We start from the raw sequence: 14,510 nt of genomic DNA on the forward strand, positions 1-14,510 counted from the left end.
CAGCTTTGCGAGGTCGCTTTGAGCTTCAGGAGCATCTCCCTAACTGCTGACTCCACACAGTGTGGACAGTGTGGGTGGAAGCATCCCTGCTGGCCAGGTTGGCTCCACTCTGAACTCAACTGAGATTGAGCCCTTGGAGATTTTGTTGGCAGTACAAAGCTCAAACAGAGGTCCAAATGCCCAATCCCATACTCTGCCAAAAGGGCTCTTGACCTGAACCTATGATGGGACTGATGAAGCACCCTACTACTCTCCCTCTCATCTCCAACCTATAATTTAGGAGTAGTCACAGGGAAGAGGACTTTTTGAAAAGTGTTCCAAGCCTGAATCACAGGAAAATCCAATGGATTTTCAGTGTGTTGAGTTCTGTATTGCCACTCAGAGCAGCTGGAAAAAAAAAATACACAGCAAACCTAGGTGCCTCCTATACCAGCTCCTTAAAAATGCCCTTTAAAGCTCATGCTGAAAATGAAGCTGTAACAATTTTTTTTGTAACAATTTTTTTTGCTGTAACAATTCATCTAGTGAGTGGGGCATTTCAAGGCATGTATATCTGCCAGAGCACTGGTGGCACAGAAGAGCCATAAAAATGCATCAAGACCAATCTCAGACATCCATTCCTTTCCATTTAGCAAAAAGGCCCCAAACAACTCTCCAATAGTTGAGAAGGTCACTGACTATAAAACGCTGTATTGCTCTGGGCTGGGATCACTGCAACACTTTCTCCTGCTGGTGGCAGCTCTGCTTTCTAAGTGGAATGAATTGAAGATATATGGAAACTTAAGATAAATAATCACAATAATACAAAAATGAAGTTAAGCATAATCTTCTCCCTGCCCAAGCCCTCCCCATTCAAAACTCAGTCACCCATTTTGTCAGAACCCCTTCTTCACCGTCATTAAAACTTAAAATACTTTTATTTGATAAGAAAAATTATATTATAGTTTTCTTAATAAAAAAAAAACAAAATAGAACGAAAAAACTTCTCCAGTCAACAGCAAAGCACAAGACAGTAAGGCTCCTCCTCCCACATCACTGCAGGACACAGTATGAGCACACGCACAGATCTATGCTTTACAGTGCCTAGAGGGGGAAAACAGCACTTGACACAGAAGGAATCCTCTGGACAGCTGAAATTTTATGATCCCAGCCAGCACTTATCAGGAGACCACTCTTCCTTGCCTAGTCCCACCCCTCTCCCCCCCCCCCACTTCCTCTCGCTATATAAACAAACACAGCTAGTGCAGCTGCAGGGAGGAACTGTGGTGCTGGGGTACAGAGGAAACAATGACTGTAGCCACTACTGCAGATACACTGGAGCTTCAATATCTTAAGAACAACTCACTGACTCGGAATGTCAATATTTCTGTCTTTAAAACACAATCAAACCATTCTTTTGTTTCTAACACTAAAAAATTTCCACGTCTTGTCAAAAATAGCTTATGTCATTATGTGTATGTATATACATCTTAGTTCAGCAAAACACTATTTTGGCAATAGATTTTTTTATAATAAGAGCTCTAGCAAGTCTCCCCTTTCCCTCTCCCATGTGATTGATTTACAGTTGGCATTTTTGCATGTTGGATTTAAGGTGTTTACAAGCTGTTTGTGCTGTTGAAGCTGAGCTGCAAAGAGTTCAGGCCCAACACTGTTCAAAACAGGATGCCACAGCATTTTATCTGCTCTGCTGCAGGTGGATTTACCTCTCTGAACACAAGGGATGGGGCTTTTGTTTTTTCAACAACAAAAATACAAAATACTCTCTCCTTTGTTCTGGAGAAAGTCAGAACTTTAAATATGCTCTTTAAATTAGCTAGGACAATCAGCCAACAATGCTTTTACCAGATGATGCGGTCAGACACACCAGGTGAATTTCTCCCACTGCTGGAGTCAATCACATTGCCAATCTCTTCCATAGAGGAGGATTTCTTTTGGATGTCATTTTTATCCAGAGTTTAAGCTGGGTTTCTTTTCAGTTTGCTTCATCTGCCAATCTGATTAATGAAACCTGTTTTTCTTTAAACAGATTTGTCTACGCGTTTTCAGCATTTAGTGCATGAGGAGGGGTGAGGGGAAGCCAGCGCACAGAAGAATACAGTGCCTAATTGGCATAGTTTTTAGATTTTTGTTTTCCTAAAAAAATAGAGATTATATTGCTACAGCTAATGATACATGTAAGAGAGCAAGAGCTCCATGGTTTTTTTCCTCCATTTTTCCCTCTGGTGTGCAAAAGTAAGCTCCCAAACGTCATCTGACCAAAACGAGTGGTATCAAAAATGGAAAAGGTAACTACTACAAATTCAGTAAGGTAGCACAGACTTTTTTCTTTCCTTCTTTTTTTTCTCTCTCTTTTTTTTTCCTTTTTTTTTTTTCTTTTTTTTCTTTTTTTTTTTTTTTTTAAGTGTTCGAAGTGCTAGAATTTGCAAGAAAATAGGCACTAATTTCATTGTCATCATCATGATCAGGTAAGAGTTAGTGTCCAAAGGAAGATCAGCCACAAGTAAGGGAGAGGGAAGATAAGGAAGGTACAGCGTGCTCAGGGATCTGTGGCATTGATGATCGTTTTATCTGGAGGCGCCCATCCTCTGTACCAGCTGCAGTAACCTTCCACCCTCTGGATGCAGGCATAGTGCTTTGCTTGGTGTCCTGAGTGGCCAAAGTTGGAGAGCATGTCTGTCCAAATGCACTCATTCTTGGAGGTGGCAAAGCAGGGCAAATAGTAGCAGGGCCGAATCTGCAATTGTAAAGAGCAAACCGGTGAGGCAACACAGAACTTTGTATAAAATGCCTTTCTAGCAGAAGCAAGGGATTAAAAATTCCTCTCCTTAGAACCTTGCTTACTAACTCAAAATTCGGCCTCAGTTTATTAAGCATGTAAACATATGCTTAACTTCACATACACAGGTAATTTCAGAGTCGAAGAGGCTTCTCAGGTACAGAAAAGTTGAGCTTTTATCTATGTTTTTGCAGGTCTGAGGCCATGAGAAAAATCTTGGTGCCAGGCTGACAGATTTTAACTATTCAAACTGTTTGCACAAGAGAAAAAAAAAAAAAAAAAGCTGGCAAGCTGGCCATATTTTGCCAAGCCTTTGGTACTTGATTTCATTCATCTGCAAACAATTCTGTGTGGATTCTAAAAGGCTTCCCTAGCCTCAGTTAGCTCCAACATGGAATTACAAAGGCATAGACATGGCATTTTTATGTATCTCTTCTCTAATCTCAAAACTAAAGCTGAGCTGTTCCATTTTCCCTGCAAAAACTGCTGTCCTTTATTTCCTTCACTAGCTGTTCACCATCATTGGGATTACCAGCTAGAGGAAACAAAATTCTAGGGTTCTAACATCTTAACACTACCTAATTAGAAACACCACTTACCTTGCATCCACAGCCCAGATGATAACGATGATTCAGTCCTTTACGCTGGGACAGAGTCAGTCGGTCCCATTTCTCATACCAATTGCACAGGCCAGTGTAAACCTTCCCTTCGTACACGCGGCCTTGAAAACAGACACATAGTCACAAGTTAGCACTTCTCAGCTCAAGCACTTTGCTCATTTCCTGAGACCGCTAATGCTCTCAGCATGTTTGGCTTCAGTCCCTGCTCAACAACTGCTTTCTTTTTATTAACTGGCTCAGGAATTTCTGACCAGAGAGATTACAGCACTTCTGTAAGTTAGGAGTGCTATGCCAGCTGTAAGCACCAGCAGCAACATACAGGTAAGTAATAGTGACAAGTTTGTCTCAACAATATTGCAAAACCAAGTGAATTGACACCTTCAGAAGGACTTGGCAGCTGTCACATCCCTATCTCCTTGCATCTCTTATCTCAACTGTCTGTACTCAGAATAGAATGGGTTGGAAAGGACCTCTGGAGATCATCTAGTCCAGTACCTTGCTAAAGCCTGTGGAGACACCATAACCTCTCTGGTCAGCCTGTTCCAGTGCTCTGTCATCCTCAAAGCAAAGTTGTTTTTTTCCTCATATTCTGATGGAACTTCTCGTGTTCCAGATTGAGCCCACTGCCCCTTGTCTTTTCACTCCCAAACACTGGTGAATACTTTAACATTTGGAAGGCTGTTAACAGAGCTGGGTACACAGCTGCCCATGTCTTTAGAAGCCATATGTATAGAATGGAAGATTTTGATTACAAAGTACGTTGTCCTTTACCTGTAATCAGATATTGGTACTTGTTGACCTCCAGTTTCACACCACAAAGACTCTCTGAGGCTTCTGTGTAGATGTACTGAACGTGCGGCATTATCTGGAAGCCCCTGTACATCTAGACAAAGAATAAAAAGGCATTAAGTCATCTAAAGATGACAACTTTTCATTCAGATTCTTTACAATCCGTGCTTCTGGACTGTGGCAGCAAGCAGTGAACTTTTAGTGGTCAGGGTGAAGGACTGACAGTACCAGCTGAATTCTGAGAGAAGTCTCCTTAGCAATCTTCTCATAGGACAGAACACCCACCTGTAGTGAGCCACTACAGTTTTACAGGGGCATCCCCATCCCTGCTCTCATTAGTTCCAATGGCACAAAAGGAGCAAAGCACAAACATCGCAAGCTCTGCTAACATCCTCAACAATTTCGTTTTTCCTTTATGTAGCTTATAATCAGGGAGAAATTGGTTCAAGTTTGGCTTCTTTCTCCTACATGTGACTTAAGCAATTTCTTCTGAACAAAGGGATTTTTTCTTTTAAACAATGACCTTGTTTTCCAGTATCAATGCTGTAAGAGTTTCAAGCTTTTGCTGCTTGATCCAAGTCATCAAGCCAGATGCCTCCTTCTCAGATGCCCAGCATACACAACTCCTGCTGACTTCAGCAGGGATTTAATGTTTCTCTAACTAAATGAAAGCAGAAATAGAATTCTACTTAAAATTAGCCTGTTACTGATGCCTGCCATAAAAACAACATCATGTATACATAATTCCTCTATGCTTTTTCTCCTTTTTCATAATCATTAAGTGGAAGACAAGATGCAGTTCAATTTAATTAGAAATATGAACCCACAGACATACTGGCAGTTGGAGTCAATCAGGAATTAGCACGTGTCCTTATCTGACTTGACCTTACCACTGCCATTTAGGGAAACTGATACATACCTGTTTAGTAGCATAAGGAGTCTGTGCATAGCAAAGAAGTAACTATTACATGCATACACTGAATCCAATAAATCATATCCTATTTTTGAAACACTGAGGATAATTTTCCTCCAAATTTCATCTTTAGAATTTGCATATTTCAAATTATTCAGGCTCTTTTTCCTCCTCCACCCCAAGCTGTATGAGTTGCCAACATTCAAAAGTTAAACAACGGAGGGCAGAGAGAATCACTGTTTCACAGTCTTTCTTAACCTATCCTTTTCTGTGTCAACTTTGTTGATAGAGAACACATTCATATTCATTTTAACTATTAACACTGTAATGAGGCATAAGACGAAAAAATCCTAAGCAGCCCCAGAGCTATAGATCCCTGCTGATGATCCCCACTGAAGTGGTAGTATTCTCCTCTGTGCTTTATTTTATTCTTTGCAGTCCCTTATTACCTAGCATATGTGTTCATTCCCATCTGCCCATCTTTCACTACTCCTTTCTGCTTTATTTAAAAAACAACCCTTTTTCTTCCACAGAATTCAACAGTGCTATTTTTTCTGGTGCTAGGTGCCTGATTCAAACCTCCACGAAATCAGTGAACAGCTCTCAGTAAGATGTAAGATCCAGTAAGATGCTAGATCCAGGTACTGCATATACAAACAAACAAAAAGCTACTATTTTTCAATGTGCAGAGGTCAAATCACCTTCTGAGTATCCAGGGAGTATCCTTACTGCCAATACTCCAATCAGCATTTTATGCACTTATCACAGGTCAGTAACAGCACTTCTGTGTACAGGAAAAGACATTCCAGAGGGTTTCTAGTTTCCAGCCTTCCTTCTACGCCCAACAAATATGCAAGGAAAGCATTTTTTAAAAATTAATCATACTGTAAGAACAGAAGCTCACAGATCATGTTTGGAATAAAGCACTGTATTCTTAGGTCAGCAAAGCCTTACACTGAATATGGAAGAACTGAACCTTGCCTCATTATTCCTCTTTATTCCTGCAATTTTATTGGTACAGGATGATTTACTCAGATTTTCCAATCACCGAGATAGCTGAAGATCTAAGTTCTGGCACAGGCATCCTATGTGTCCTTGGATGAGTGTTTTAGTCCTTAGTACATTTTCATTCCTCATTTGCAAAACAGCTCTGTCTTGCTTCACAGGGGGTAGTGGTGTGAGGAAATGCATGCTGACTGAAGATCGTATGTTCAAACCTCAAGCTAGTGATAGTCACAGCAAGAAGCTACGATTGCAGCATCTAAGCAGATAAGCCTAGCTAAGATAACAGCTGAGGCCGGGCCCACGCAATACAAGCAACCACTCACTCTGAGTGCTAAACTTCAAGGAGCATAAGGCTAATTAAGGATCTGAGCTACAAATCTACACCTGCACAAGCTCCCCTTGTAAAAGGGTCTACAACCCAGATCAACTGTTCTTCAGAAGAGCCGCTCAGCCCCTTCCTACAGGACCCCTGCAGTCCAACTCCTTGGACTGCACCATCTTCTGCACCATTAAGATCCAAACGATAGCCTCGGAGGTAATGCCAAACTGGCATCTAGTTTTTGACTCCTGTGCTTAATTTCCTGTTCACATTAGCATCAGGGACAGCACTGCCAGGGTTACTGAAGGCATCATGCTCAGCCTCTCACAAAGCCCTTCAGCTAACCCCTCAGCAACAACTGCCATGCTAACAGGCCTGGGCTGGGCCAGACAGGGCCTGCCTCCCCATCTGACAACTGAAGAAAATTTGCTCTGACCTTGGTGCTCGGGAGGAAACAGAAAATTCCGCAATCTTTTACAGATGTCCCCTTTCAAAACAAATGAAGCATTTTCTTTTCTGGACATGCAAAATATCCTGGAAGTGCTATTAGACCAGTCAGAAGAAAACCAACTACTAAACTAGCCTCTCTCCTAACTGCTACCCTCGGAGTCCTCCTGTCACCACAAATGTGTATTTTCAGAAACAAAATGACAGGGAACAAAGTATTACCAAGTGTCACATGGTGATGCCTGCTAGTGCTACTCTATTTCCAGCTATGTCAGCATTCCCCTTCACAGCTCCATACTGCTCAACACACGTGCAAGTACTGTGGTGGCTCCTGCTGCATGACTAACTTCTGCCTGTGATGTGATGGCTCTCCTCCATTCCTCCCATGTGAGGTTATACTAGATGCCACAGCTTGGAGTCATCTTGCCAAAAGTCAGCTGCCTAAAATGTAGGTGCTTCACAGGAATTAAACGCCCTCTCTAGTCATATGCCAAGGAGGTGCCCAGGAAAGTGGTGGAATCACCATCCCTAGATGTGTTCCAGAGCCGTGTGGATGTGACACGGAGTGACATGGTTATTGGGTATGGTGGGGGATGGGTTGATGGTTGGACTAGGCAACCTTAGAGGTTTTTTCCAACCTTAATGATTCTATGAAAGGCAACTCCAGAACAACTCAGCCCATCCTAAAATAGTTGTCTACAACTGATGGGCTAAATTACACTTTACATACACTAAATACACTAAACTAAACTATACACTACACTAAATTACACTAAATACACTTAGACTTAAATACACTTAAGATACACTAAATTACACTTAGTGGTTCCTATCTCTCTCCATTGACAACCATGAGAACAGGGAAGACTCAACATTTCATTTTAGTGCATCTAAAATTAAACTAAATTAATCCCACCCCACTTCTTCCCTCTTGTGACTATCGCACTTCATCCCCTTCGGCTCACTTTACAGATAAGCAACAAATCAAAGAAAGCCTTCTTGCTTTTGGCAGCTTGTACTGAGTGCTGCCATGGTCAACCAGCACTGTGTGTGCATATGGAGAAGAAGTATCCTGTCTCCTTGTTTCCTTTGCTGTTTCCTGAAATAGCTCTGGGACCATGCTTAGAATGTACTGCAGCAGCACAGAGCATGCAGGGGTTAGATCAGTCCTGTACAGAGTTCTGAAACGTGATCTTGAAATATTCTTACATTATTTGAGAAAGCAATGAAAGTAGGGAGTGCTAGAAAAAGCAAAAGGTCTTTTCAGACAAGTCTGAACACTAGGAAGCCTGGCACTGTTTTGTGCCTGAAGGCTGACCCTGTGCTCCTGTCTGGGCCCCAATCTGATTTAATTATGAAATTCAGCAGTGAGTTTAGCAGTGTTAGCAAGAATAAGAATCAATCACAGCAAACTCTAGAAAGCCATGAAAGAAATATAGTTGGTTTCCTTTTAAGGCATTCAGTGCTTTTCACAGGCAATTCAGTGCACACAACTAGGCTTAAAAGGCTTGTTTATTTTTCATCTGCAGGTGCAGGCAGGTTTATAGGTGGCCAAAAAAACCCCAAACACTGACATGTTAGTTTTATCTTCAGAATTACTCCCATGCAGCTGTTCAGAGCCATAGGCTGCCTTCATTTTCTTTTCAGAAGGACAGTTTTCATTGGGACGAGCAAGAGAGATTTGCTGCATCATTCTCATGTCCCCATCACATGGAGCTAAATTCTTCAAACTGAATCCTCTAAACTCAGCAGAAAGACAGCAGAGTTTCGGAGAAGTCACTTACTTTGTTTGTTTATCAAGAAGTGTGTCCTTGGGACATTCCAGTTTTACTGAGCACTTTGACTGCTTCGGGTTCCTTCCTGCCAAAGGACTGTGCAATGCAACATCTCACCAGCCCATCATTAGTGCAGCAGGGCATAATGTGGCAATACAGGCAGCTTGACCAACAGTCTTCCCTTTAAAATCACTCTTGTCCTTGCTGGGCATACAGCTTCCCAACAAAATGCTGTGGGACTGCTACTGCAAATTGCCAATTGGTCTTGGCATGAGGATTACTGCAGTATCTGCTATAAACGCCTGGTCCTGTGCTGCAGGCTTAATTCAAGAAAAACAGCCAGGACAGGCTCCCATGTTTTAAATAGTGATACAACAGTGTCTGTTGACATTAGAGTGGCTGGTGCTCTGCTCAGCATGATCACCTTGCCTGCTTGTGCTCTAACCTTTGTCAATAGAGACAGAGAAGCTTTTTTTACTCTCAGCACTGACACCACTGCAAGCTCCTAGGTAGATGAAGAACACTTATTTAATGCTGTTCCAAAGATTTATGACACTGCATCTTACTGGCTGACAGTAGAGCAGGCTGTATTGTTACCAGATGGAGGATGCTCTGGTTTCATCCTGACAATTTTCAAGGTTCACAGGAACATCAGCGTGCCTCTCATACAGTCAACTCCATTACACAAAATGGATCACCTTCTTTGTTCTGACAGAGGAACACCAACCACTGGGACTGAATTCTGGTGGAGTTGTTAGCGCTACACCACCATCTTACAACAGATTTCCCAGAAAAATGTGTAGCACTTGAAGGCTGTCATACATTTCCTGAGCCATATTCATTTCTCTTATCTCATTTGCATGCTTGGCTGTCAAGATATCTTCAGGAATGTCATCTGATCTTCAGATGACATGAGAGTACTGTGCTGACCTTGTTCCTTAGGTGAAGTTGGAAAGAAAACTAGGGGCTCTTTCTGGGTCTAGAAGAAATGTTATTTTGTTCATACACTTCCAAAGCAAGCGCTTTATATCTGAAATCTCTGTGCTCAGGGAGAAGAGCAGTAATAATAATTAAATAATTAAAATTTTAATACTGATTTTAAAAAGAGGGTAATAACTCACTTTGAGACTACTGTTATTCTAGATCACCACTGCAGCTCCTCCATAGACATGTGTTAGAAATAAAGCACTGAACTGAGAAAGAAGAAGGTTAAGGGCCCTGGACAGATGAGGATGTAATCAGGAAAAGAACAGTTGATGAACTCAATGCAACACAGTTTTGTGAAGTGAAGTACACCAGTTAACCTGGACAGTAAAAGCTGGACAGTAAAGGCTGGAAAAGAACAGCAGAGAGTGCTGTAAGGCTGGCAAGTCCAGGTACAGCTGTCAAAAAAAACAGTGGCAGCACTGTCTTGCTGCTGCCAACATAACCTGTTGCTTTTATGATACTAAATTAATCAGATTTATATATTCACTTTTGAATCTTAACCAGAAATTTTAAAGATAAAGAAAATAGTAAGCCCAGTACCTTGTGTCCTCTTAAGCAAAGTAGAGGCATTCCACTCTAGTGGAAAGGCTGTGCCAGAACCAGATTTGGCCACGTGTGCAGTTTTGCGATAGTTTATGCAACAGGCTTTGAGCCTCCTCCTCCCAGTTTTGTTGCTTAGCTATAAACTGCCTTATAAAGAGAGTTACTGTTATGAGGCAAGCAACTGTTTTTTTCTGAACCTTTACTTTGTCTAATATGTTTCAGATTTCTTCAGTGTCTGCCAAGCTTTTCCTTTCCCTTTTTTTTTTCCTCCCCCTAAAGACATAAACCAGTCTTATGACTGGAATAGCACAGCCAAGAAAAATAACGCAGAGCTGATTTTTAGCATTACATAACATGGGGGTCAGTTTAAGAAAAAAATTCAAAGCAACAGGTTGAATGCAGTTTCTACACCAAAGAGATCAGGGCTCTGAAGTCAGGAAATAGAGAAACCAAACAATTGGTGAAGGAGACCTACCTCTTTCCACCTACAGAGTCAACAGCACTTCCAAGCTGATGATACCTGAGAGCTAAAACGTTTGCTTTTGCTTTATGTAAGAGCTTTTGCTATGAGATTCCTTGGTTCTTAAGTGGAAAAAAAAATGCCATCATGGGAACTGGTGGTCACAAAGAATGCAAGGCAAGAAGAGCACATTCCCAAGGCTGGCAGACCCCCCAGCACCATATTTTGAGCTTAATAAAAAACACTGCACTAAAAAGCTTCAATTTCCACAGTCTTAACACTGTTTATGTTGAACACAAACATGATTCCAGTATCTATCATCCTCTACTACCAGATACGTTAACAATAAAGGAGAAATGCAGGTATTCAGTACTGCACGTCAGAAATGAGCTCTCCCTGCTATTTTTCCATGCCTCAGGCAAATTTCTATCAATTGAGGGGCTGCTACTTTAAATACTCAATCTCATTCATTGTTACATGTTAATTAGAATCATTATTTTATGTGAACACCCACGTGAAAAGTCTGTAAACATACCTTCATCTGCTTGACTGTGTATCTCATTGTTCCAAATGGTCCATCTTTCATGAGCTTCTTTCCCACAACTTTAGCACGGATCACTGTCAACAGAAAGGAAAAATACAACTGATAAGTAACTTTGAATTTAGATACAGAAGCCCTCACAAGGTTTAGGCTGGACCCTCCACTTCAAAAAAGCCACTCAGATAAATTGTTTTGTGAAACAAAACTCCAGACGAACATTCCTTTTCATTTATTCTAAAATTTCACATGCAACGGAGGCATGTAAAATGGGATGCCAAAGAAAGTATTTATTTAGAGGAAATCCAATTAAGTGTGAAGACAAAGAACAAGCATTATTTGTGTTGAAATCCCTCTCCAATTTGAAAAACAGATTATAGCTAGGACCAAGACAAGGTAAAATGCTTGCACCAAGCCAGTGGGCTGAAATTAATATTGAATGCCTTGAATCTGAACATAACCGAATTGCACGATGGGTGCCCCATGCAGCTTCTGTTTCCCAGTAACCCAACAACCCAGTACAGCACACTGCAGTGTCTCATATCTAGGGACTTCCTACAGCAGCTAGTCTTGAGGTACCACAAGACTCCCAACAACCAGCTCTCTCAAACAGTTAAGGATTTTGAAGTCTGTCAAACAAATCTAGCAGGTAGCTTACAGTCAGGTTAATGAAGCGCTCTCCTGCTTCTGTATTTTTTGGGCATACCACACAAACTACTGTTTCATATATCCTCTGCTTTGAAATCACCTGATCATCAGGAGGAAAGCAAAGCTTAGTAACAGGGCAGGAATTATTCAGCTAATACCCACTACCATAGAACAATCCCATTCTGTTATAAAACCACCAGAAGTGGCTTAACTTTTACAGGAGCTGCAAAAAATGAGATTTGAGAAGACCAGTCCTGACAAGAATCACTGTTAGAAAAGCTGTACCCAGAAGCCACTCAAACCAACAAAATCAAACAAATGGGGAACTCAAAATTCCATGAAGAGAAACATCAAAACTACAACACACCCATGTAAATCCTGCCTCTGAAGTTATGCATTCATTGTGCTTCTCACTATGATGGCCATGAAAATTATTCCAGTAGAGTAATCCAAATAGTGCAACACGCTCACAGCACTAACAGAAGCTCATTTTTTCCTGGAAGAAGGTACCAGACACTTTTGCACAAAGGTTATATTGGTACAACATGATTGCAAACAAAATATCCCTGCTGAAAATACAGCCCAATGTTTCCAGAATACTGAAATCCTGCAACTAAAATGGACTACATACATCCCATCTTCTCAGCCTGCAAAGGTCCTGATCGTAACTCCCTGTGCAGGACAGAGGTATTCCTTTCACAGAGATTGTACTAATGCATCACAGAAAACAATTCATTAAGAAGTAGGAAGGCATGAAAGGGAGATCAAGAGGTGGAGTTGCTCTTTGCAAGTAGGAAAACCCAATGAGCTATTATATGCATTACAGCCATATATAAAAGCCAAGTTCATGGACCCATTTGCTAGGCTTATAGGATACAAAACAAGCACCTTGTTGGTTCTTAACTCATTTCAGGGTTCAGATGGCAATAGAAGCACCTCGAGAATTGGTAAGAAGAGAAGCACTGAGTTTTGTTTGCTACCTCAATCAAATTAATGAAGGAAAATGGTTGTCCTCACTCACCTAAAATGGTACTTTCTAAATAATGTGAAAAAAAACAGATTTAAAGAGACAGATCTAGTTATATGCATCAGCCCTGGAACTTGTTCATGAGGATGGTGTGAAATGAAGACGAGCTCACTCTACTCCAATTTACATTCTGTGCCTTAGCCAGATTTCTCAAATAAACTTTAAATTCAGTAAGACAGTGCTGTTGGCTTTGATTCAAAGGTCCAACCAAACTTCTGTTTATTGAGTGTCAAGCTTGATTCTTTTTTTTTCAAACTTCTATTATCCAATGGCAGTAAAAGCACACGAATTTGTACAATTTTGTTGGTTCCACTATTTAACAAGCAGCTCAGAGTTCAATTTACTCCTTCCTTCAAAACTTCATAGCTACACTGAAGAATGTCCTTGAGGAGTGCAAACAGCTTTCAAAAATGAGGTACTTCCCTTTGTTTCCCCCAACCACCACTGCAAGTGAAACTGCAGAAAGCAGGCTGCCTAAGACTCAGTTAAAAAGAACACAATTTCGTTAACGGTCTGTGAATCCCTTGGTACTTCATTAGTAATACAGCCCTTAGCAAAGGGTATGAAAGGTCTTATCTTTATCTGTTGCTTATCTAACACACTGAAATTGAAAAACAACAACGAGTGTTTGCCTAATATAGGATTATTAAATTCAGATAACTTACAATGGTAAGAAAAATATTAAAATGCAATTTTGCAAAACCATAAGGTTGCCAAGCCAGAACATGGTTAGCATTAAAGATGACAGGCACATTCCCAGTTGCTGACAAAATACCTAAAAATCTGTTTTCTTCATGTACTTAACTGCTAGTTTGGCAGCCCTTTAACTTTCTGGTTAAAGTAGCACAGCCACTTCAGAAAGAAAGCAGCTTTGATTTACGGACTAATCAACAGCTTCACCACAAGACCAAAGGTTCAAAACGTGCATCTTCACTAGCACATAACAGCATCCCAGTTTCAACACTGCTACCCCTGCAGTCAGGTGGAAGGATATATGACTAGGTTAAGACGGCCCCATCTCTTCAGATTATTACTCTCCAGTAAATAGAAAGGAGCAATCATGCCAGCACATTCATCCAGTGAAAGCCATAAAGAACCTTAGCGTGGGCTGTCACTCCAAGCCTTTAGCAAGTGGGTGAGGCTGTCTGTATCTCAGAGAAGTTGTCTTTGTTATCCAAACAGTAACCTTTTGGATAAGTTCCTTCCTCTACCAGAAAGCTTGGAAGCAACAAGGAACTCACCCTATCTCATTTCTTCCATATTAAAGGAGAAATCAAGCTGTTAGCCAAGGAGCAAACAATGCTCCAGTTTCTGCCCTTTGAGGATCGGACACCTCTGAGTAAGAGAAAAACAGTGTTGGATGGATGGGACTGCTCAGAGGCTGCTCTTACACATGCAGCTTCATCAGCCGTGTGAAAGCAGTCCACAAATCGTCCCAGAACAGGGCTCCAAGCTGCAGAACTGCAGGCATGTGGATGCTGCAAATTCAGTCCCCGTTATACTGGAGAAATCCACTGTTTGCTTATGAGGACTTCTGTTTTTTCATCAGAAAAAGGCAAAAGGTGCTGCGAGTGCTCCCCTGAACTCCTTTCTCCCCAAAGCTCTGTTAAAGTCCTGCTGTTACTGATGGGAAATTTTATCCCACACAAGTGGTCACCAAAAT

The 14,510-nt window shown here is 41.2% G+C and overlaps 2 protein-coding genes across 3 annotated transcripts in view; one reads left to right on the top strand and one right to left on the bottom strand.

Moving 5' to 3' along the window:
* Window positions 1–14,510, top strand: part of SYN3 (synapsin III) — a 176,895-nt gene that overhangs the window by 48,181 nt on the left and 114,204 nt on the right. The window lies entirely within an intron of this gene.
* The window catches only part of TIMP3 (TIMP metallopeptidase inhibitor 3), a 34,708-nt gene continuing 21,126 nt past the window's right edge, over window positions 929–14,510 (bottom strand). Inside the window, exons 2-5 of the mRNA XM_042889640.1 lie at window positions 11,170–11,252; window positions 4,168–4,279; window positions 3,376–3,497; window positions 929–2,734 (exon numbers count right to left, since the gene is read on the bottom strand). Coding sequence (XP_042745574.1) covers window positions 2,537–2,734; window positions 3,376–3,497; window positions 4,168–4,279; window positions 11,170–11,252 — 515 coding nt within the window. The 3' untranslated portion in view covers window positions 929–2,536. The remainder of the gene's footprint in view (window positions 2,735–3,375; window positions 3,498–4,167; window positions 4,280–11,169; window positions 11,253–14,510) is intronic.

Source organism: Lagopus leucura, unplaced genomic scaffold (genome assembly GCF_019238085.1).
Source record: "Lagopus leucura isolate 7727_CA_CO unplaced genomic scaffold, USGS_WTPT01 Super-Scaffold_100159, whole genome shotgun sequence".
NCBI classification, from domain to species: Eukaryota; Metazoa; Chordata; class Aves; order Galliformes; family Phasianidae; genus Lagopus; species Lagopus leucura.